At 42.7% G+C, this 26,026-nt stretch overlaps 1 protein-coding gene across 14 annotated transcripts in view; it reads right to left on the reverse strand.

The window, feature by feature from the left end:
* The window catches only part of atp2b2 (ATPase plasma membrane Ca2+ transporting 2), a 108,526-nt gene that overhangs the window by 45,270 nt on the left and 37,230 nt on the right, over positions 1-26,026 (reverse strand). For 10 of the 14 annotated variants that reach the window (XM_051074488.1, XM_018688160.2, XM_051074494.1 and 7 more), the window contains exon 2: positions 14,849-15,603. In XM_051074488.1, coding sequence (XP_050930445.1) covers positions 14,849-15,047 — 199 coding nt within the window. In that variant the 5' untranslated portion in view covers positions 15,048-15,603. Of the gene's footprint in view, positions 1-14,848; positions 16,054-26,026 lie in introns of those variants that run through there. The other 4 variants (XM_051074490.1, XM_051074489.1, XM_018688162.2 and 1 more) reach the window with 2 other exon arrangements.

The following is a 26,026-nucleotide window of genomic DNA, read 5'->3' on the forward strand; positions in this document are numbered from 1 at the left end:
CGTTTTTCTGTTTTCCTGCCTGTCTATATCAAACCCCCCCCCCCCCCACAATACTGCAAGCTGTGTGTCCAAAACAAGTCACCATGGCAACAGGGTTGTACGATCATCATCATCATCATCATCATCATCATCATCATAATAACGACGCAAAATATTGACGCTTTTTTTTCCGCGGCGAATCAATAGCTTCAACATGTATTCTCAGCTTTCACCATTTTAAAAAGGAGGGGGGAGGGGGGGGGGGGGTGAAGAGAGAAGACAAGAGAGGGTTGAAGTGTGACTCACACAGCACAAGAGAGCGAGAGAAAAAAAAAAAAAGAGTGAGAGAGACGGGGACCGAAACGGAGAATGAGAGTAGGCTGGATGTGGAGTAACTCTATGAATAATAACCCATCAGCGGCTAAAAGGTGGATAATTATCACGCTCTTATTAGAAGATGGAGTGATGGAGAAATGTGTCACAGTGTCCTTGAGAATGACCTCTATAATAATGACACCATTTTATGCCATAGAGGAGGAGAGGTTTGTTACTGTGCATACAAAGGCAGAACAGAGTAGAAAGGGCAGATGTTCCTAAGGACGACGTTAAAGAAGAATGTAGAATATGACGCGTCAGTAAATGACATGGATAGGAGGAGGGAGCCGGGTGGAGAGGAAGGTGGAGAGATTCAGATAAACAGAAGAGAGGGAAGAAGGTGGTGAGCTTTTGTAGTGCAGGTGAGGATGCTTTTACCTGTCGTCCTTGTTTTAGCTGTGTGTCTGTATCTTCCTGCACTGTATGTAAGATGATAGCTACTGAAAACAGAGACACAATCCTCTTCTTTAAAAAATGCTCAACTGAAATTAAGTCTCATTGGAATATATGTGTACAAACAGTGCTGCAAATGGTTCATGGTTTAATGACGTTTATCATATATTTACTTAAAGCTGTTTCCAGGGTGATACATTTTCCACACTATATATGTATGTACTCTCAGGGCTTAGGACCAAAGCATAATAAGCAAAATTGTTACTGTAGAGAACATTACAAAAAATTATATAAGTGGATTAATCCCACCTGAGAGAGCGAGATAAGTCGGTAAAAAGCAAACTTACAGGATGCGTAATCTTGTAAAATGTATTTAAAGCAAGCTGGAGAGCATAACCACCTGAATCTTTATCACTGGACCAGAATTTTAAAGATTAAAGACACTTGATATTTCATCTACATGTAAACAGCGTCTTTAACTGAGGACTAAAGTGGGGGATATAACTGAATTCAGCTGAATGTTGATGTGGAGGGGGGGCACACCCAGCAGCACAGCAGGTCCACCCACTGTTAAATGAAGACCCAATTATAGACAGGAAGCTCTGTGTTCTCATTTAAACAAAGCAGGGCTGGATGTTTTTGGGGAAACATCAGGAGACTGATGTTGGTGAGGCATTTAAAACAGCAGGAAAAGGCCTGTCTCAACCACTGTTCCCTGTTCAGGGAGGGTCTGAGGAACTGTTCTGTTTTTCAGTTCTGTCTTGTCTGGTGGTCTCATTGCTCAGCTCACAATGTGGCTTTTGCGTGCACTGATTTGCAGTACGCTCCACGCCCTGTCAAAGAGAAGGCACGGCAGGAGGCGAGCTCCATCTGCGAGGACGCGATGATGTGACGTGTCTTCAGTGTGGCAACACACATGCAATGTTACACTTCAATGTCCAGACCACTGAGCAGTCACATTCTCACGGGCTGGGCGTGTGAGCAGACACCGTACTGTATGTAAACAAACAGCTGAGAAAATACATTCTCTCATTTCATGTGGAGTCAGGGGGGTCACATGAACATGGATACACAAACACACACACACGGATCTATCATTCATTCCCCTGTGGACAGCCCCATCTAGAAGGTAATGGACTGGAAAGTGACACTGAGCAATTTGTGACACCATGTCTTTCCCATCATGAGTGTACTGTATGTATGTGTGTGTCTGTTTTCATATGAGCGTTGCTCTTATCACACCACACCACAACCTATTATGGTGTGTTTCTGCTCGTGTGGACAAAATGATAGATCGGTCTGATACGAGAGAAACTAACTCTAATGATTACTGCTTTTACAGGAAAAATACTTCAAGGAACAGTCTGACATTTTGAGAAATACTCTCTTTAAGAGAAAACACTCACGCCTGTGCGGAGCATGTGTGCATGTGTTTAGCTTAGCTTAGCATGAAGACACTAATTCATCAGTAATTAAGACATTATATCTCGTTTGTTTAATCCATACAGCTATGGAGGGGGGGCGGGACGACGCCAACAAATTATCCAGCACATAATCCCTGGCAAATTGTATTTACTATATGAGACATAGTGTGTAATTAGAGAGGTTTAGAGGCGATTGTAGGTGAATTTTGTTGCATGTGGACAAAGCCAGGCGAGCACTTTCCACTGTTCCTTCCTGAAATGTGGCACTGTTGCTTTAAGACTTCTTTAAAAAGGTGGTGCACATTCACCAGAGCTGAATTATGTTTGATTTTGACAACACTGCTGACCACTAAAGAAAAAAACCTTTTAGAGTTTTAGTTCTTTCATTATTAAGACAAAGAAGCCGCTGCATCTGAACATGACTGCAACATAATTTGCGTCTTCTATAAAAAGACCCAAACGCCAGAGCAGTTTTTAACACAACAACCCAAATTAAAATGTATGTTGAAATACCGAAAATAAAATATGCAATTGTGTGCGAGCGAGTGCAAGCGAGTGTGTGTGTGAGTCTGTGGGGGCAGCTGTACAAGTGGGTGAGTTTTGCTGTCAGGCACTGTGCTCTATGAGTCTGACTCATGCGAGAGATGGCAGAGTGGAGTGAGAGAACACAGCTCACAGCTCTCTCTCTCTCTCTCTCACACACACACATATATATATATATATACACACACACACAAACAAACACATACATGCACACACCACTCACTCCACAGGATAACTGATAATTACTTAGCAATCCTATTCTGCAGAATATATCGACACAAATTCTAGGGAGGAGACTCGTATAGTGACAACTGAATGAAGATGGAACAAAACCTTCAGGTCTGAAAGACTGAATAATGCACCTCACATTCATTTTAAAGCTATTAATGCTCTGACCCAAAGTACACAGGCTCTTTTGTTTCTATGACGATACCTCCTGTTTTTTTTTTTTTTTTTTGCTTTTTTATTTTAAAATGTTGTGAAGAAAAAGCTGATTATGTAATGTTATGCAAGAAAAACAGGCCTCTACTCTCTATTACAAAACAACAACAACAAAAAACCAATAGCTGTGGTTGGTGTATGCTGCTCATATCACAGAATTTGAATACCCAAAGGTTTAATTTACACCTCTTACAAAATCTTTTTTGGAGGCCTGGCAAGTAGCACATCAAGAGCAGCACAGAGGGGAAAAAACTGAAACAAGCTGACAGTGACTCATGAGGGATGAAGGTTTCGGTGCATATGGTCCTTTTCAAAATTCTTCAAATAGCTATTATTGTGTAAAAAATTCTGTGCATGGGTGAGGTCCAGTTTATATCACGGATCTGTGCGTCTGTGCTGTCCGAGGTGCGTGTGATCTACATAAAAGGAAATATACCGAGTGTGTGCATTAGGGCTGCACGATTAATCGTATTAAGATTACGCCTCTGTGTGATCTCGTTCTCATGTGGTAACGACTCTGCTGTATTTGCATCGGTGGGAGGATCCACCGCATCAAACCAAGTGCTCCTAATTTCTCCTTATACTGTGTCAACAAATGACAGAAGATCAGTGTAAATAAATCTAATGTGTGAGAGATAAAGGAGAAAAAACTGCCTGAACTGTAAATTTCTTATGAGAAAAAAAAGCGTTCCTCAAAATATTCAGAGAACAAATATTGTGATTCTCATCTTCACCTGGTATACCTGCATGCATGTGTGGGATCAGACGTGTTTATTCAACCTACTACCAGTGGTCAAAAGTGAAAAACAATGGAAAAAAATATGAGTCTTTATTAGTCATTTAGTGTCTGTTCCACCATCTGAGCCTCAAACACTGTAATGTTAGCTGGCCCGACTGCCCTAGATGTGGACACAACGTTAATGAGACATCTGTTTACAGCCTCTGTGTGTGTGTGAGTGTGTAGGTGTGTGTGTGTGGGAAAGAAAGAGATAGTGAGAGTGTGTGAGCGTGTTTAGACACAACTGCTTAGTGATAAGGGCAAAGTGTAATGGGGTCAGTAACTTCAGCCTGTAATTCCAGACTGTTCAACCATTCAATCAATCAATCTACCTATGCATTCCTCCATCCTTCCATCCATCATTAGTTTGACTTTCATTCATCTATCCATCCATGTTATTCAACTAATTGTCAAGTAAACATGACTTCAGTCAATCCCTGTATCTCCTCCTATCCATCTGTGGATTCTACCTTATGGACACTGTGGCTTTAGCTTTAACAGCCCCACCCCTCCTGTTTTCATCTGCCTGTCTGTCATTTTCACTCATAGATGGAAGAAACACACCTGTTATGACTCCTCTCATGTGAGACCATGTTGTCAGTGCAGTTACATCGAGCAGTTGCATGTGCGACTACACAAATATGACAAGTTTAATAGCATGAAAGCTTCTGAATCATTTGTTAATTTTAAATAATTCCCAGTTTACTAAGAAGACAGTAAAGGTTCTCTATTGTATTACACTGGAAAATCAAGATTTGAAGAATGCTACTTAAATTTTTCCTGACTCTGTAATTCTGAGGTTTAAGCCAACCACGCCGATTAGGAGCTGTTGTATTTTCCCTCATGCCCACACACACACACACACACACACACACACACACACACACACACACACACACTCCCAACATTTCCAATTACACACAAACACAATGCTTGCACACTCACACACCTCAGCAACCCTTCCCCCCGTTGGGAGTGAAAAGGGAGAGCGTCCAGGGCCAAGAGGCTGAAAGGGAGAGTGACAGTGGTCTATCTGCTGTCTCCCATCTGGGTGTCAGTCTCTGGTTTCACCCAGGGGCTCAGATAAGCTCCGGACACAATAGGGACAGCTATTAAAATTCAAACTACCAGAGAGAGTCATGAAATAGTCATGACAGGTAAGGGAAATCTACATACTCTAATGTGCCCCTTATTATCTGACTGCTTGGAGCTGCAGGAAAAACACACAAATGCCAACTGAATTAAATATATCTGGATAATTATAATAATAATTCATGAACATATTTTAACATCAACATCAAGACATACTTTAACAGATTAAAGCATATAATATTTTTTTAATAATTCAACACACTCATGATAATGTAACGAGAGTTTACACTGTGTGGAAATTACAGTGCAGCGTTGACAGAGTATTGATCTCTGTTTGTGCTTCACAGTAACATTTTGATTGAACTGTGATGTGACTGAGCGCATGAAATCCCATCCAAAAAGTTCCATCTGGTGCACAAATGGATGGCTGCATCTTCTTTAATATCCCTGACATGAAACACACGTACTTACACTCACACGTACTGTGTTCAACACAATAGATTTTTCCATATTCCACTAATTTAAGGCAGGTCAAGTTGGCAAGGTTAAATTTTATGTACCGCAAAAAAACACTACAGCAGCAGCAGCACTGACTGTGACAGAGGAATATTTGTTTTAGACTAGAAGACAGAATGTATCACAACAGAAAAAGGCTGCAACTGTTGTGTATCTTTATTTATTTATTTTTTAAAAGAGAAAAATGCCCATCACAAGTTACCGGAGTTTCACGTGATGCTTTTTGTTTTGTTTTGTCTTTCTTTTTAGGCCAAGGGTTCAAAACTGAAATTTCTGATGATATAAAACAGAGAAAAGTCAAATCACATTTGAGGAGCTGGAACCAACAAACATTTTAGAAGTTTCCTTTGATAAACAACTTGAATAATTCTTCAATCAACACAATTATCAACAATTAATTTTTTTGTCCATTTCCTAATCTTTTAATTGTTTCAGTACTTCTACAATAATAGTCTGACATATTGAAAATATCTGCTCCAACACATTCCTGTGTGTTTGCGTTCAGAATTGTAGGGTTTGTGAAGGACCTGAACACGTCTTTAACCTCTGACGGTCAGCCTAACCTGCTGTACTGTATTTCTACTGTACACTGGATAAAACTGCAATCGCTGAGTAACCCTGTCACAAGAGAAGGGGCAGATTAGTGCACTGTAGGAGCTGAAATGATGTGTTTGCATATTAGGCAGTGTCTGAGTTTTGGTGCTTTGATCTGTGCCCTTGGGTAAGTGTGACTATCTCTGTAGCAGTATCCCTATTCCCCTGAGCAAGACTAAACAGGCTTAGTTTCTGCTTCCCGTATGCCAATGGGCAAGGCATGGAAGGATAAACTTCAAGCTAAAATTCTAAAGGCAGCGCAAGACAGTATCCACGTTTCTGTTACTCCTTTCTGCTGCTGCTCGGATGTTATGGATTGTTCTCCTCTACAACATGCCTAAACTCAAATTTGAAAGATTGCCGCTCTCTGTGCCCTTGAGCAAGGCAGAGCTGGATCTGGTCCAGGACTGTATCTGTTTGTGTGCCCTTGAGATGGAAATGCTGTCTGTCTGTGTTGGCAGCAGCGGTACCACCCTCGTTCTGCCCCACAGCAGGAGAAGAGAGAGGAGAGAGGTCAACTCAGGAAAAGAGCTGACATGGAGGGAAACAAGCCGGTTATAGCCCGGGACTCTGCATATCCAGCTAAAAGCATCGCCATGCCTGTCAGCTCGCTATCCACACTGCTGGCCTCCAGCAGCCAGTTCAGATTCAGGACATTTGGGAGGACGAGAAGTGTGTGACAGCAACCTGGGACAGAGAGGCACTTGGAGATGTCAGCTGGTGACACTTTCTGAAAGTTGGAGGGGGCCAGGGGTTCAATGGCTACCTGTCCTTTCCTTCAAGTGCCCTTGAGCAAAACTCTACCCCCCTCTCACCTGTCACAACAAACACCATCAATCAGGAGTGTATAGTTTAAATTATAAAAAACAAGAAGAGGGACTCACACAAAAACTGCCCCAGCCAGAAAAGCCCTCTCGTCTATGACCACAATACGTAGTTTCTCAAGGAAATGTGTTGTCCTGTCTGGAATCTACCACGTTTTTTTTACATTCTTAGTCATGTCTACTGTATACCAATCTGTATAATATAGCATACACTCACACAGGCAGTTGTACTGTATACTGTTGTGAGTCAGCGCCAGGCTCCATGGGAACAGGCCAGCAGAGTCTGGTTTTTGGCATCTGTCCTCTTAATTCAGTCAGGCATCTCTTGGGACGGCTGACTTCACTGCCGGCCATGTCCAGCATCTGCGCGCGCGCGCATGTGTGTGTGTGTGTGTGTGTGTCCATATATGTCTGTGTGACAATCCCTCTGACAAGCAGAGATTTAATAGGAGAAAGTTTTCACTGTTTGTTTTCACATCCTCCTGATATAACTGCAGCCTTTTTTCGACGCAAACTGTTTCACACATAAAAAACCTTCTCTAGTTCATCCTTCCATTGTAACCAGTATATTTGTGATGAGGGAAACAAACAGGGTCTACTGGCTTTTCAGCTGACGGGCTGCACTATTGATGAAAAGAGGCAGAGTTTCCTGATAATTTGCACATTCAAGGTCAGTTCCTTGAACAATGATTAGGCTCGGTTCTAGACTAAGGTTGAATTTCATTGGACAGCTAACTAATATAAATTTTGTTTTAGTCAAAGACCTTGTTTAATCTCAGTCTGGGAATCGGGCCCACAGTGTACTCCTCCAGAGACAGTAATCAAACCCTGATATGAAAGCCTAAGCATTTGAGAAGTGATGGCACTTCACAACACGTCCCAGTGGAAATGACCACAAGCCATTATGATTTTTTCCCTAAACCTGCTCATCCTTTTGCATTACGCAGAATTAAAAAATTGGCACCACTTTGCAACAGGGCATACTGTGCTTCGCCATAAGGCGTACAGAGGTTTTATAGGCTGCTACTAACAGCGATCTTGATGATCAATATTTTTTATTAATGCTTAATGGATGAGCAGGAAATTGCACGACCAAAATCATTGTTTATGTTGCCAGATTGGAAAAGCTTTCAAAGCTTCTTGTTTTATGTCGAGGCATCGAATCTGCAGTTATGATAATAAATTGTTGGAAAGTCATTGATGAAGGGTGGAGGGCTTTTCAGTTTACAGTAAGTTATCAAGCGCCCAGATTCTGTATATTACAGTAAATTGCCCTTGAAAAGATGATTGGTCTTGATGTCTTTGGGCAGTTTTCAGGATGACAGTCTGGCGGATGGGTCCTTCATGATTAATAAAAGATGAAATCTGAAAAGCTTTTTAACCAGTATTTACTGTAAGTAACATTTTTACCGAATATCAAGGTGAAAACACATTAACACAAGATCAGATGCTTTGTCATCTTTGCTGTAGTTTAAACCTGTAGAAAGCTGCAAAGATAAAATGTCCTTTCTCAGAGAGTGTGTATGAATTAGAAATTCCTCTTTTCATTTGAGTGTGTGTCGTGGAAACCCTAAATGTAAGTCCTTTTCATTTTATTAGCACTTATTATTGATCTACAAAGAATAAAATCTGGCTTTTTTAAGACACAGCAGTATTAACTGAACCGCTCCTTCAGACTGCTGCACATTCCTTTCCCTTGTAAATCTTCTTAATATTGCATATAGAGTGCTAATGCAGAGTGACTGACCACCGAGCCACAGTACTGCCTCTGCCTGCGCCAAGGTCACTGCTACTACACTTGCAGAGGAACACCTGTGTGAGTAGTGGTGTGTATTTGTGTGTGTGTGTCTGCCCACGATGTGGTTTTGCTCCCTCACAGAGCAAAATGGCTGTGTATCATTTATAATCTGTCCTCTGAGAGCCATCTCTCTCTCCCTTCTTCACTGCCTCCTATTTCATTCTCTCGCTCTCTTTCTACCTCTTTTACAGAGTCACTAGGGGAGGGGGAGGAAAAGGGAGGGCAGGGAGGAGAGGAGGAGGAATGGAGGAGGAGGAGAGGAGTTGCAGCGCAGGAGAAATTGTCCTTATTAAAGAGACGGCGGCTCCATGTGAGAGATCCCTTGTGGGACAGAGATTAAATAGACTGCGTCAGAGGGGAACGCGCTCGTGGTGCTGCGACTGGAGGACGCGATTAGTATGATCATCAGGGAAGAGAGGGATGGAGGGAGGGCGGAAAAGAAAGACAGCAAGGAGGAGAGGTGGGATGAGAGGCAAGCGGACGAGAGGAGAGGAGGAGAAGGGTTAAGAATAGAAGAGGAGAATGTGATGAAATGTAGAGGCACACAGACTGAACTGTGGACTTTATTTCAAGGGAGGGATAAAAAAAGATTAGAAGGAAAAAAAGGGGGTGGGGGGTGGGCAGGGGAGAGAGAGGATGGGTGTGAATGAAGGAAAATGAGAAAAGCGAGGAGACGAAACGGGAGAGCGGAGGGAGTGTTGCAACCAAAACTCTGCAGTCACAGAGAGGAAAGAAGGAGAAGGAGAGGATGGAGAGGAGGTGAGAGGAAGCGGATGACAGATGAGTGGGGAGAACAGTTTCCTGAGTTATGTATAGAAGTCATAAAGGCCTCGTCATGGGAACAGAAGATAGCAATATGTAGGAGGAATAAAACGAGTAATAGTAGCACAGCACTGTCTTTATATTACAGAGGGAAACTACAGGGCTACGTATGATGCTGGATGGACAACTGTACACTGTGTGTGTGTGTGTGTGTGTGTGTGTGTGTGGTATTGAATCACATTCTGATGAACAAGTCAAGTGTTCGCCACAGTAAGTGGACTGTTTACACAAGAACCAGTAACAACCTTCCTCCCATGAGAAACACAGGCACGATGTATGATGTATCATCTGGCCACCATCCACCACTGTCGCCACAACGAGCAATGCAGGAGGATTCCCATCAGGGATCTGCTAGAAACACAACCGTCCTCAATCTACTGATACACACCTGCATTTCTGCACGCCAATTTTTCTACTTGTCAAAACCTACAATGCTCTGTGTTACAAAAAGTGAAGCAGCTCAACACTCGGTGACTTTGTTGAAAAGAAAAATTAATTAATATCAAACTAAAGACCAATAACTGAAGTGCAAACACACGTTTTTATATACAGAGCTTTAGAGACGGCGTGCTACTTTTCCAGCAGGTTTACATTGTTACTAACTCCAAGTTGAAGAAGTGAGAGCAGGAGAGAGATGATGAAGGTTATGGATGTAGAGCAGGTCTATTTAGGCTACGCTGCACACAGGCCCACTGGGATACCAGCGACCGACCAGCACACCGAAATAGAAATGGGAGCAGAGGAGAGAGAAGGAAAGGAGGAGAGGTAAGGTGTGGTGAGAGAGAATAATGGGAGGGAGAAAGAAAGAGAGAGGAAGGGCAGGTGGAAGGGTTGATGAGGAGGAGGTCTGGAGGGAGAGAGGAAGGTAGGAAGTGAGAAGATTGAAGAGAGAAGACGGCACCTAAACTATTTTCCATTTTAAAGTTTTTTTAAAGGAATAGTTAAACAACAAATTCAGGTATTTGCCTTCTTGCCAATAGTTGGATGAGAAGGTGTAGTAAACATGTGGCTGCAGCCAGTTAGCTTAGCATAGAGGCTGGAAACTCATCTACTTTAACTCTTAACATGGACTTTAGTCTCTTTTTTTATTATCTTCATAACTCTATGATGTAGAAGAGATTGAGGCTTGAGGTGAAGGTGTTAATATCTTTAGATTAGATGTAAGATAGAAATGTTTATGTTAGGTTAGAGATCATTACATTTTACATATGGTTTTGGTGTGGTTATGATATCAGTACACATCTGGTCTTCAAACTTGTGGGTGGAGGGGAGGAGGTGGTAGTAAGGAGACTGAAATGAGGCGTGGTGATATTGTAGAGGCAAATAAAATATATTAGAGGAAAAGAGGTGAGGGTGAGGATATGAAATTGAAGGAACTTGCTTGGTTGGAAATAAAATGGCTTATTCCCAGGCTGGGTATAATATAAGTTATTAAAAAGAAAAAAACTGCTGAATTTTACTCTTGGATTCAGTTCCTGTTTCTGCTGTATTAATTAGTATTTAGCAGTATCTCCCCTCGGCACGCATGAGATAACACTTCATCCCATCACTTTGGTGTGTCAAGTCATAGAGACGTACAGCTCTGCAGACAGTGGACCTGTCTTTTAGGAGTGATGGTTGGGGTTCAACTGTATACAGTTAAAATTCCCACAACTAAGACAAAAAATAATAATAATCTGATGCAGATGCAAATTTTAACACCACTCACTGCTGCATTTCCTCTAAAATGTTATTCCATCCAAGCTGCCTGAAATTCTCACCTCTGTAATTCTGTGGCGTGGACAGACTCCTTGTATATAATGTGGTTTCCACACAAATCTATATTTATTTCTCCTCTCCTGCAAGGTCTGGCTAAGTACCCTCATACCCTCCCTATCCCACAACATCAAAGACTATCAGTGCCCTGAGCACCTCTTCATCCTCCCGACCCTCGAGGAATGGCTCTGCCCTGAGCACTCTCACAATTCCCCGCTCCCTGCCCAGGAGGACCTGCCGACGTGCCGCAGCTCTCCACTGATCTCTTGAGAAAATAGTTGTACTGTGAGCACCCACCAACTGTCTTTTCCTTTCTCTCTCAAGAAACAGGTCATACCCCGAGCAGCATCCCTTCTCGGAAACTAAGCTGTGGCCTGACATCCCATCTAGCCCACTGAATGACTCATGCCCTTCGCCCGCTGGCTGCCTTGGGGGAAATGCTAGCTCCTTCACCCCGCAGTCACCTACAAGGCAACAAAGAGGTAACTACATCCTGGGTGCCGGTATACTTGAGGAAACTTGAGGGTAAGAACCAGAGAATCCAGGGCGCGTTTAATCATCATCATAATTATGTGTCACGGTATTCTACGGAATATCGATTGGAAAACAGGAGTCCTGGTTTATATGTTTTATCTGCAAATTACCTTCCTCCTCTGTGGGTTTAGGAGATAAAAAATAATGATGCCTAAAGAAAGGAAGCTTCTTTTAGCTCCTGAAAGGTTTAGAGTTAACGATGGAGCTATGTTTCTTCAGACCATGGCTACAGCATTATATGTGCTGTGTTATTTTCTTAAAAGCTACAACATACACAACGTGTGGTGTATGTAAAAGCTCATTTAGCAGGCCTACGTCTTTCATATATTTAACTACTAAGATTCTTCATCAGATGAATAAATAAACAGGCTCTCAAACGTTAGTGGTTGTTGGAGTTTGGACTGTAAAGCTTCATGTACTGTAGCAACAATGCTGCAGCAGCATAGCGCCGGGTGCATCTAAATGCATGCGGTCAAGGGCACGACCTCTTCACTGGTTGCATTTCTATACTTACAGAGCCATTACGCATTTATGGTGCATAATGGAGTACGACCATTCATGAACTGTTAGTATCATGTGAAAGAGCTGGTATAGGCTATAGCATGCAGGGCTAATAGGTCAACCGTGCTCAGGGCCTCTTACCATCAAACACAGCTCCCTGGGACATATACACACACACACATTACACACACCGCACATGATGACAGCAAGCAATACAGAATACCTTGAAGGATAATTATACCATGATCATATTTCTGAGGTAACATATGTTCTGTGGAGAAACCACACAGCATAAACATGGAGACACCTGGGATCTCTAATGCAAATAGAGGCAACAGATAACATTACTCAGTTTCCACTTAGTGAACGTTCCAGCGAGAGATGAAATAATTAATTATAACGATTAATAATTTTAACCAGGGATGAGAGGAAGGGGGGGGGGCATCCTGGGCAGGATTTTAACCAGAACACAGGGACTTGTTAAATAGTGAAAATGATGACTAAATAAATGACATGGAAGCAGCTTGTTTATTCAAACTGCACTCGATACACAACACGTTCATCATGTAAATCCATTAAATTCAACATATCTGAAAATAATCAATAGCACATGCTCATTTGAGATTGTAGTGTTTCGAATAATCTACACATTTTGAGCTGCTTCTTTAAGACATTTTTTATGATTATTATTTTACCCACTAGACTGTAGTTTTACATTGTCACCATGAATTAAGTTTGCATAGAAATGCACTGGCAAACATTTAATAAACTGTATCATTATGACTCAGTCTATAACAAAAAGGAAGTAAATACTGACATACTATTTATTGGTTTTTGTTAAGATAATAAAGTGTATAATGGACTTTCCCTTCAGTGTCAGGACTGGTGAAATGTGAGGTTTAACAAATCAGATTACCAGTGTTAGAGAGCATGTTAATAATTACAATATTCCTAATTCTACTTGAAAAGTTTAATTACTTTAATTTTAGCTTTATTGCAAGTCTGCAGGCCATGATCCTGAGTTAGTGTTTAGCCCGCTGATAAACAGTAACGTTTGCGTATCTAATCAGAATGCTTATGAGAATGGGAATACGAAATTATCATTTTATGTCTGTTATGATAATTTTATTGCTAGTTCAAACTCAGTTTCATTGCAGTGTTGCTGAAACACTGCAGGCATGTTGATGAGCAGCAGACACTGCATCCCGTCTCTGACTCAGTGTTCATCAGTGCTCTTACTTCACTCTTTATTCATCTCTTTGATTCTCTGAACTCATCTCATTAACTCTTTGTGCAGTAGTGTCTTGTGCATTAACCACCAGCTTACCTAGAAGTGGTGCTATTGGATGAGAAGACCAGGAAACACAATCCTCTGTGACTGTCAGCCTATAGGGTTACAGGTTACCTCTGATGTCACACAGGTGACACTACATGAATACTGACTGTTGATCCTGGCATCAGGGGAGGAGGAGGATTTTCAACACTGTTGATGTGGCCACTAAAGAGGTTAATGTTTATATGCCCTCTGTACTTCCTACTTTAATGAAATATATGGACACAGTATAAGTTGAGGCATTTAAATAATAAATGTGCAAGTAAATATTTGAATAGTTATGTGATACAAAGTGCATATTTCAGAGGTTCTGCTGGTGGTAGCTGAATGAGCTCACATCACCACAAACTATGGTTTTATTTATTTCTTCTTCAAGTCTCTGAAGGAAAAATACTGTATTTTTATACAAGCAAACTCACTTGCAGTAGTTTAGCAGGAGTTCAGTTTAGTAGATGTACAAGTAGAAATTACTGCAGAAGGAAAATATTTACTGTGTTTTCCAATTACTAAACAGAAAATAAATACATAGGAAAGACGTATGGAGTTTGGTTTTTGCTTTCTCATTCCACTCATACCCAGCTGCAGACGCCACAGCACATCCCACGTGGCCAAAACCTCTACCGTGTTGCCCCAGAGACCTGCTCCTTAATAAGGCTACGGCTGATTGGCTGACAGGATGGGAGAATGACAAGGGAGGGTGGAGGGGAGGGAGGGGGGAGGCTTGTGTGGGGGAGGGAGAGTGAGGGAGGGGGGCTAAACTGTCCAGAGAGATTTCTATGCATACTAAACAGCTCTAACACTGGCTGGCTGAGGAGAATTTTCATTAGTCCCTTCAAACGGGACTCCCTCCTCTGTCTGCTGTTGTGATGCTGTGCTTACGCATTTCTCCAGGTGCTTTACAGAGTCGCTGCATGTCTGTGCTTTTACCAGTGGTTTTTATATCAAATAAAGCAGGTGAGCCGAGTAAATAATGATCCATGTCCAAAGCAACAGTAAATCTACCTGCCATCAATCTTACGATCGGCTCAATATACAGTGGAAGAGCACATTCCTCAAGACGAGGTCCTTCATGCAATACACACCGCTGCACACATATTCACATATACACACACCCACGCACACACACAGACAAGCACGGGGACTCACCTTCTGTGGGTGAGGTTTTCAGTCGTTTGCACAGTCCCTCTACGCCCCCGTAGTCCTCCTGGAGCTTGACCACCGCCTCTGTGCCACGCAGCTCCATCAACGAGCGCAGGTCCATGAGCGAGCAGCCGAAGCCTGCCGCATGGTTGCCCTCGTTTCTTTGGTTCTTGGCATAAAAATCGCTGTTGGACATGTCCCCCATGGTGTCAGCTAGTCAAGTCAGTTAGATTAGTGTTTGTTATTGCTTAGAGATCAATCAAAAAAGCTTGCACAACAGAGAGATGAGCTCAGTCTCATCCAAAAAAATCCAAAATAGGTATCAAGCAGGCAACAACAACCAAAAAAAGAGGAAAAAGAGAATGCCACTTGTAGGTAGGCAGATATAGAGATTAAAAAGGGGAAAAAAATCCAAGGGGATAAATCGATGAGCAGCTTCTCTGTTTCAGGAGAGACTGTCAGATATCAGCAGACCAAAAAAAAACATCAAAGAGAAGAAACAGAAGAAGAGGAGAAAGAGCAGCAGAGAGCAAGGAGAGGAGGGGACGATGAAACACAAGTGGGGAGCATCCAGGTGAGCGTTGGACAGCCCCAGTGGTCAGGTCCTGAGAAGGGCAATGATGGTGGTTACAAGTCCTGTTGGTCTCAGGCTCACCACGGCTGCAGTCCAGAACCGCTCCATGTGTGGCTTCCCATTGCTGCTATTCTGCTGTTGCCTCTACTGCCTCTCTGTCTCTACATGGTGGTCTTCCCCATCACTGCTACAGAGAGAGAGAGAGAGAGAGAGAGAGAGGGAGGGAGAGGGAGAGTCGAATTCAAGAGATGAATTCAAAGAGGACAGAAGGTGAGGGAGGAGGAGAAAGCGACACAGAGAAAGAGAGAGAGAGAGAGAGAGAGAGCACAAGGATGAGCGTTGCGTTCTCAGGGCAGGGGTGAATGCAGCGGTAGATGGTGCACAGCTGAAGAACAGCCTCTCCTGGCTGCTGCAGTAACTGTAGCTCTGCTGTCTCTATCTACTGCTGCTGCTGCTGCTGCTGCTACTGGTGCTGCTAACCTCATTCTGAGGACACACCGACTGAGAGAGAGAGAGAGAGAGAGAGAGAGAGAGATAGAGAGAGAGAGAGATAGGATACGAAAGGGAGGGAGGGCGGAGAGAAGAGGATGCTCCTTTCTGGTGCAGAGCGGAGAGGAGTTGTGCGCGGGTGGGAGGCTGGGGCTGCTCTGACGACAAAGCGGAGAGGCAGCACGTAACGCTGCACTGTCACAGGGAGGGTGGGCTGAGCTGTGGAGCTGCTGCTGCTGCTGCTGCTATCTCACCGCTAGTTCTCTCTCATTCTACAGTAAGTGACCTCTCCTATGCAGACGCTCCATGGTGATACATCCCCCTCTGCCTCTTGTTTTGTTGTCACCTTGGAGCTACACTCGGCCCAGAAAAGAGACCTGTGCGGTGTTAAGGTGGTAGACTGCAATTCACTTGATGCACTAGTGAGCATTTACAGAACTAGTGCTCAAAGTAAACACCAGTGCCCAGGTTCACTGTAACACAAGCATTATGTGTTACCAGGACCAGTTTGTTAGTTTTACTCTTTCCATGAGTTTTGCTGACAGAAGATGAAACAAACAGAAACAGTGCACAAAACACTATCGATCTGTCACCAGTGATTTACAAGTTTGCCTTGAATTTTAATCAATGACATCTGTGACCCTGCACGGCACACATTGATCACTTCCTCACTGGAGGGATCTAAATAAGGTTTGCTATTAATATTATTATCCAAAGTGAACCTGTGGCTCACAGCTGCCCTCCATCACCACCCACACACACAGGGGGAGACCGGGGATCAAAGTGCTGCTGCGCTGCATCACGCTGAACGCTACAGTAAATCAACACTACAGCATAAAAACTCTCCGGCTATACTGTCTCTCCATCATCTGTGATGCACAGTATTAATTCCTCTAGGAGAGATCCCCGAGGGCTCATAACACAACAATAAAGCAGTAAAAATAAAATGTGGCACGTGTACAGGGGAGCTAAGTCAGTGACTGGTCACTCCATTCATTAAACCAACGACAGTCATACAATGAGAGATTTTAGTGTACAATTAGTGTGCCCTCGCATCTGCTTAACGTCATATTAAACAATGCTTTACGCAAAAGGAAAGTTTAATATACCAAAAGTAATCAAATCCAATCAATAAACAATCGTGATATGTCTAGTCTGAGGTAAATCAAAAGTGAAACCAGCCAAGAGCGAGCAGCTGTGAGCTGGTTATTTTAACATATTCCTTGTGACTGCTGGTGCAACCTGTAGCTTTCAACATGTTTAAACTACACACAGACACCTTGTTGTTGGCATGCAAGAATAAAAATCCACAGTCATAGAGAGGCCAGTTAACATGACTATGAGTACATGTCTCTCAAGGATAGGAGACGTTCCTGTCCCAGGATCTAAAGATATCTTGATGCTAGATCAGTTAGTTGTGTTATAGCAGTTACCTTGTTGACGGTCTGGAAGCAGCAATGGGGATTAACAGTAAGTTCATGTAGCAACAGATAAAACCCAGTGACATTCTGACACAGTCAGCAAGGTGTCCAGTCTAAAATATCACGCATGATGATACAGATGGAGCTGGGACCAGACACAATTGTGCGCTCAGGAACAGCGGGGCAGCGACCTTGTCACAGCAGGGTGGCGAGGGACCCTGCCAACATGTGACTACACATCTGTAACTCCACAGGAACCAGTCCTGTGTGTTAATGAGCGTCAGCCCTTACTGAAGTGACAAAGTTAGATAGTGCTGGCAATGTCACCTAGACAGGTGTGACCCGTTAAACCTGCTAAACATTTCTGTACACCAGATTAAGGAGAGCATTTTTCCAGCTAAGGCAAATGTGTTTTTTCCACCTACAGATTAATAATGAAACATAACATATTCTAACTTAGTTGGATTTTGGACCATTTCTCCATTTCTTAAACAAACAAAAGAACAGCATGGGGCAGGACTACCTCTTCCTCTCTGTTTTTTCTCCAACCTTTTATGCTGTCCCCCCTCCTCCGCCTGGCTGATCAGGTCCAATCAATGTTGGCGGTACTCTCTGCATGCCAAGGCAGACATCTGTGCCGGCCAGATCCTCCAAAAACGTCAAATGAAAGCAAACAAATGCTCTCACAGGAAATTGTGTGTGTGTGTGTTTGTGTGTTTAATTGTGTGCCTGAATGGTTAATCAAGTGGATGGGCTGAGGAGAGGAAATACATCACACAGGTAATTCTCTTTTGCAGCAGATGGACCACCTGCAAGAGAGAGGGACACTTCCACCATCACCACTTATCCCTGTATATCTGCTCTGTACCTCGACACCGAGGGTAATGCTGGTTCTCTCACATACTAGCTTGTCTTTTGCAGCTAATCAGTTAATCGATCAGATACGTAATAAAAACAGAAACCAGCAAATACTGGAGTATTTAGAGACGAGCTTAAAGACATAAATTAATTTAAAAACAATTCAATCAGGAGAAGCAGCATCATCAGCATCCTACAGTGTAATTCATACTCAAGTTTGATTTAAGCTGATAACCTTTCCTGCATCATTCTTCCATACTCTCCAATACTGTTTGTGTTTGAAATAAAAACACAGCTGCGGATAGCGATGTGGTTCTTACATGACCAAATTAACGCAGAACGTCAGTGCAGCTCCCCCCACAACATCTGTTCACCAGCGACCACGTAAAGCATCACGTGCATTTCCAGCTTCACATTATCATGTTGGTGATGGAGGTGACTGGTGGTGGTGGTGGTGGTGTATTCCGCTGGCATGCAGCCACCTATCGTTAAATTACGATGACATGCGCAGGAGAGAGAAGGAGATTGAGATGTGGGAGGGAGGAAAGCGAGAGGAAGGGGGAGAGACAGAATCACAGAATAAAGAGGGGGGAGAGCGTAGTAAGAGCGGGGGGGGGGAGATAGAGGTGAGGCGTGCTGCTGATGCCTGAGTATCTTCAAAGAGAGGATGTTCTGCTTTTTTTTTAGAATGCAAAGACAGAGTCGCCCAGTTACGCTGCTATGCATTGGCTTGGAAAAGGAGGGCAATTGTTGATGTTTTATATGCATTCGCAGATGGAACCCTGATGAAGGCAGTGCATCAAAATGGTTCCTCTTCGCCGAGTAAAGTGCCGGGGTTACAGAGCTTTTCATGATTTTGTTAGCACCTTGCAGAAGCCTTCTGTCTTTTACATTTCCAATCCTGTCTGTCTATACACCGTTCATTGAATCTCGAAGTTGTCTTCCTGCTACCTGTCTGTCTGTAGCTGACTAAACACCTCCCTGCTGCGCTGTTTCTTCTGTCTACCTCTCTGCCTACTTGCCAGTCTGTCTACATAATTGTTGGCGTGCTCGCCACAGCCTGACAGTGAGTAATGAGTAGCATATGATCAAACACTCAAGGAGAAAGTGCAGCTTTTGAAATAATTAACAGCTTTTTACATAAAGTGTGAGAACACTTAATTGGACTTTATGAACTTGAACACCATATGGGATCCACATTAAGACATGAAACTCCGTGGCCAGATGCTGAGACCATCTGACCAACATAATGTACAGTGTTTGCATTATGGCAAACTTAAAAACCCACAGAAGGATCTACTGCAGCTAATAAAACATGACGTGAGCGCAGCAATCATCTATACAGCCAGGAATTTTAGACACAAAATGTAGTAGTTTCTTCTAACCATCCATTCATTTCTTTGCCAGACTGTCATATTATTGTTTTTTATTATTATTTAAATGCATAATATTCAGTTGCACATGAAAACAATGTGCTACAATGCAACTGAGCATCCCTGCAGTACTTATTCTATTACAGTGTTGTTGCGAGGGCACTTTATTTTCTTAAGTGCACCACAGACTGGCAGCCTGAGTCAATATATTCTAAAAACAGAAGTACATACAGTCAACTAATGTATTACTAAAAGATGTCTTCATATCTTATCAATATTTTCCAATGGTATCTGAGGCTTTAAAGGCTTGAGGATTTGATTTTAGGGAATTCATCTTACAGTAAGCATCACTTTTGAGTTTCCGGAGCTGTCCCATTATAACTTTATATAATTCAGTCTACATGACATCATCATCACAGCCTCTCTTCCTCTGTTTATTGTCAAGACAGTCTTGTTCAAATTCAGACATTAAAACTATCATGTGCAGTATAATATTGTGCATTTTATCTTAGTGTCGATTTCACCCTTAACTCTGAATTTCTAGAAATAGAAAGTCTAGTGATTTGTCTGCTGTGTGTCTCTGTTCTGCTCTGTGATGATAAAGGACAAGTGTTAATGATGAAATGAGGCTCTAGAATAATTGCCGCTTCCCCTTTTATTAAAAGTTCCCGGTCTGACAAGCAGTGGGTAGTTTGTTGTCCTCCACGGTGAAGCCATACGCATTCTCAGCGAGTCTGTCTCAAAATGTCCTTGAGCAGAGTGAGGCAGAGCTGAGGTATGAGCTGTGCCCACTGCACCATCACCACCACCACCAGCAGCAGCAGCAGCAGGAGCACAGGCAGCAGCACTGGCATATAGCCCCCCCTGCCTGTGACAAAAAATAGTGCAGGGAGATTTCAATGACGATGGAGCTGCTCTGCACACCTGCACTCTGGAAAGTATCACATTATAATTTCAGATGACAGGCTTACAAATGGTCATGAGTTTGTGTCGTGACATGAAGAGTTTCCTCTCAAACCATGTAGCACTGAGCAGATTCTTTTTTTTATTTGCAGAGGGAAAAAATGTAATGCTATTAGCTTTACAAAGGTAAGGGTTTCAAAAGTGTTGATGATTGTGTGTCCACTTCCTGTAAATTACAACAAACACAGAGGGAGAGAGTTGCTGATTTAGTTTGGGAAGCTTTATGCATGATTTAATGACAGCATGACAGAGCCGGGGCTTATAACTGTGCTCTCTGAGAAGTCAAATAGTCACCTCAGTGAACTCTAAAACAAAGCAGCTGTACTGTGTAAACATGGGTTGTGTGTGACCTGCACTGCACTGCCTGTTTCTGCAGTGAATCATTTGTGAAATTGTCTAAAGTGGTGCACAATGTTCAGGGAATCCCCAAACACACGTACATGCGCACATAAGACAACAACTGCACTGCAATACCGCATTGCAATATCCACACACACACACAGTCAGAGAGGGAGAAAGACACGTTAACTGATATTGTCTCCGAGGTGAATTGTTATATAACAACCACACACAGAGCCTCCTTTCAGCCACCATCAGTGCTCTGTAATTGGGTTGAAAGCAGCTGTCATGCTAACTAAGCGCAGCAGACAGAGTCTGACGAAGAAAAAGGTTATTTTGGAAACCAGTGCAGGAGCTTGAAAAGGACTGCGGCTCCAACTCATATCAGGCTGAGGAGAAGATCAAGCGGAGAGGAAGAAGCAGAGAGAGATGAGTCAGAGAAAAGTGGAGAGAGAGAGAGAGAGACGCACACGTTCAAATACATACTTCCACGTATATGTGTGCTTTAGCCTACGTCGGGTCATAAATCGTGAGAGGCTCTTTTGAAGAGAAGCAGTTGGCCAGGCAACCCCGATAGCTGCAGGGGTTGCTGTGTGTCACTGCAGAGTGAGATTGAGAAGTGAGAAAGTGAGAGCTGGCGATGATATCCTATAGCTGTGAGCTGACTGGGTTAGAGGACAGAGGATGGCACGCTGACTGATAGAAGCCTTTGGTCCAAACAGAGACGCCCTAATGGACGCCATCATTCACACCTATGAAAAACATCCTCTCCTAAAAAGGACAAGTGGCGGCTCAATAATATGTTAAGGGTGTAGGTGACTCTCCCTCCTTCTCCTCCTGACTCCCACCTGCCTCCTCTTGCTTCTTTGCTCCTGCAGCACACACACCAATCCTGGCTGGCGTACAGATGTCACCTCTCCTCTCGCTTTGGTCTATGATGTTACATTCACTCTCACTCCCTCTCTTCTTTCAGAGGAGCATCTTTTCATTAACATTGCGTCATTCTTTGATAATTTACAACAAATAACTGCCTTTTTTTATCCTGTCTTTTTTACCCTTTCTGTTCCGCAACCTGAATACTTTGTCCGGGGTGTACTTAATGGCATTATACAACGTAAGCAACATTGTCAGGCTGTGAGGGGAGATATGGATGTAAAGTGTAATCCTGCCTGGAGCAGTGGTGTGGATGCACATTAGAAACTGTAACCAAATCAATGCTGGCATTTTATCGCCCAGCATATTGAAATATAACAAGCAAATATAGCATGAAAAAATACTCAGAGTCATTATTACTGAAAAACCAGCTAACCCACATGGTGTCTGCACATAATGAGCTAATAATAAATAGTGGTATAGTGTTAGATTAGTAGTGGTGAGGATGCTCTGGTGCTTTTACAGGCTGTGGTTTTAACCTCTGCAGGAAATCATCCTGTAAAATAGAAGCAGTTTTGGTGTCTTCTGATCAATTCTCCAATTAAACTAGACTCGCGGCTCAATTCCTGCAGAGCACGGCACCTTGCTGTCAATCACAGGAACTCAGGGGAGTGGAGCTCTGATAAATTATAAGGTAGGAGGAGTAAAGTGAGACATGCTTTACTTTATTTAATTCTTTTCTCTAAAGCTTTTTGTTAAAATTTCTTTTTTGCTAATTAGGAGCGACTGGTGTAGATGGTGACAGAGTGAACAATAAACAGCAGTGGGAGGAATTGTTTCTTGATATCAGACACTAGAGACCTAAAAGACTGGCTGTCTTTTCAGAAAGATCATTAACAATGGCCTCATGTGCTTCTCTAGGAAAAACTAAACATCCAAGGTAGAGTTGCATTCAGTTCTGAGAAACTGGTACGATATCACCCTGCCAGGTGAAGCCTTTCCTGTAACTCCTGTAACTAGAGGCGAAGGTAGAAACAATGGCGCGATCACACACCGAACAGCTCAGTCGAGCATTCATGAATCAGAGCCAAGCTCATGACGCGTACGGGGAAATGAGCAAGATATTTAACTTTTGTTCAAAGAAGCTGAACAGATGGGACTCTGCTGCAAGCTTCTCTAACAGAATGCAGAGAGATCAAAAATATATGAAGATATATATTTAATGTGGACAAGCCACAGCTACTGTACGTGGTTTTATTTTAGCCACACTAGCTCAACAACTATTTAAAGGATTGCTGTGAACTTTGGCACAGACATTCATCGTCACTCATTCGATGAATTCTAATGAGTCTGGTGATCTCCTGACTTTTCACCCAAAACCACCAGCAGGTCAAAGTTTTCACTTATCCACCTACTCAATGGTTTGGTGTAAAGTTTGTATTTTCCCTGACAATGAATCCAATGACTTTTATTTGTCCCATACTTTTGTTTATGACTGGAAATAACACTCATGATATCCCATCAGCCACAGATGTATTTTATAATTAGCAGTAAATAGCAATTGTTCGCATGCTAACGTGAGAAACTAAGATACTGCAGATGGTTCACATTACTGGCTAAACATGTTAGCATGGTGATAGTAGCATTTCTAAATCAAGCTGCCCCACCCATGCCTGTGGTGTCTTACTCTAATATTAAAGTGCTGCCTTCATGAACATTAATAGAGTCAACCTTTCCACTTGTGCCCTTTATAATGGTTACAACTTTCCCAGGCCTCTGTATCATAACCTCACCCACCTGTCAAACCTAGAGTGAGTCTGTTTTAATCTGTTTCACCACCACATTCACTACCTTCGGAGAATAATGCATTAAACAAGTGGATGACAAATGTGCTCATGGGGATTTTACTAATCCACACACAGTATGACACATGGTGCAGTCCACATGTAATATGGCTCACAGAGGAGTAATGGCACGGAGTCTGACACTCGCTCCAGAGGGTTTCTAACCAAGGAAGGTCTCGCAGAACACACTTAGTCATCATCATTTTTGAGCTTGAATGCTTAGAGCTTGTGCGTAATCAGGAAGAGACTGTGAATTTAAAGTTGTGAGTTCAGGTTTTGGGTTAAATCTCTGACATAATGCTATATATGACAGATAGATTTGGAAAAAGGATATCTCCGAGGAGGTTATCTCCAGTATATGCTGGTGAAAAAAGAGGGAAGAGCTTCAGTGACACTCTTATCTCTGTAAATGTCACAGAAGAGTGAATCTGCACAGTCATACGTGAGCGCGCCGGAGCTGGCTTTAACATTTGCATGTGTGCGTGTTTTCAGGCCACTTTCAGAAAAGTCTGATGTCAAGAGTCTGAGATTCATTTGCCGTAATTATGATATTTGTGATGTTGCAAGCATTTATTCACTAGCAAATACAGCTGGTATAATATAAAGGATTGATCATGCTGCTTCTACCTACATCTAGAACTAATTAGTAAGAGCAATTATCTATGTCAACAAAAACAAAACCCAGTTGTTAAAAACTAAATGAGTTTGACCCCCGTCCTCTTCCATTTGTTTCCCTGTGGGCCAGGATCCTGACCTCACATTAGTCATCTGTTCCTAGATTTGAAAGTCTCTTTCATGGAAGCACTCTGAGGCTTTTCAGCACAACAAGCTGCTTAATCTGTGTCCGCAAAACACCCGGGGATCAAAAAGCATGATACAGCTTCTTACAGGAGTCCTCCCTGTGCAGCTGAACGGGCACGCACAGGTCACATGGCACCTGAGGTAAACAGCGTGGCACTCGTCTGTTTTGCCATTTCAAGGGATAGAATAGAACAGAGTAGAATGGAGCAGCATTTCTAGAATAGTGCGTCTATTTTTAACATGAAACAATGAGATTTTTTTTAGCTTCAAGGTACCAGCACACTAAGGGACAGATCACCCAAATAAAACTGAATGAGACAGTCAAAATTTCTGACAAACCCGCTCGGCTGTTACACGAGCAGACGCTGCGTACACCTGAGGTTGAGTTTGAAATGGGAAGCTTACGCGTGATGACGAAGTGAAGACGAGAACCAGACACTACCTGAGTTCCAACCCCTCCATCATTTCCTAAATCTCAGAAAAACCAGGCTCTTGTGCAGCTACAACATATACAAATAAACATGAAGGTGGCACATCATCTCTGGATTTGAAATGTGTTGTTCCATCACATGTAAACTTCAAAGACTTTTCTAGATTCAAGTTGTAAATATCAAATATTTACCACGCTGTTGATGGTCTCAGATTAACTGGAAAGCAAGCAACTAAAGCCCTTAATCCTCAAAATTACAAGGTAATTTGTGACAACTGTCAGCCATCGTTCCAATCTAATGCAGGCTCAGTTTGAGCATCAGTCATACAGCATTAACCAAAACGTGGCAGAATAAATTTGCTTTGTGGTGTAACATCAGTCATTCCAGAGGGACAGCCCTTAAATCAGCAAGAAATTTTTTAAATAATTCTAATGCCCACTGATGTTTGTTTCGGTCTCTCTCTTAATGTCTTTCTACAGATACATACATAAAGTATGTTTTTCTCTTTGCCTCTTTCCCTCCGTGCATTTAAATAGACCACCGCGCCTGTCTGCCTGCTCTCTCTTTGAACTTCTCCTTCGCCTGCCTGCCTCTTTTCCCGCCAGTGGTTCATTATATAATGCCAGAGTCTTCCTACGGGGATATTTGGAGTCTGTTAGGATCCTGTGCTGGGTGGAGGATGACACGTGCATGTGAGGAATTGGTATCTGTAAACAATCTGTCTGATGGTGCCAGTGAGCATGCAGGACTAAAATCTACAACAAAAACATCTGGCCCTGGTGATGAGTTTGCGCCACTGTTTTGTTTTTTGTTTTTTTTTCCTTTCAGGAGAACAATCTTTGGTTCAGAGAAAAAACAGAGTTATACTGGAGCTCCAGGTTTCACTGAAAAATAGGACAACAGGCGTAAGGCCTAGAAAGATAGACTAGAAATAGAAAGAGACACAGGGATGTTATTCTGGCTTTGAATTCAGCTGTCTACGGGGAGATAAGGAGGAAGTGAAATGGTGTAATATTGGCTGTAGCATGCACGCAGCAGAGCACGTCTATCTAACTGTTAATAGAACAAAAGAGAAGGCTTACAAAAGATTCACCGGTAGCCATTTTAGTTCACCAGAACACATTTATCTAATGAATTAGCAGCTGCTGCACTCAAACCAGAGCTGAATAAGCGCATCACAATGCGACACACAGTTTGTATACCCTGACAGAGTATGAT

Source organism: Lates calcarifer, linkage group LG12, assembly GCF_001640805.2.
Source record: "Lates calcarifer isolate ASB-BC8 linkage group LG12, TLL_Latcal_v3, whole genome shotgun sequence".
NCBI lineage: Eukaryota > Metazoa > Chordata > Actinopteri > Centropomidae > Lates > Lates calcarifer.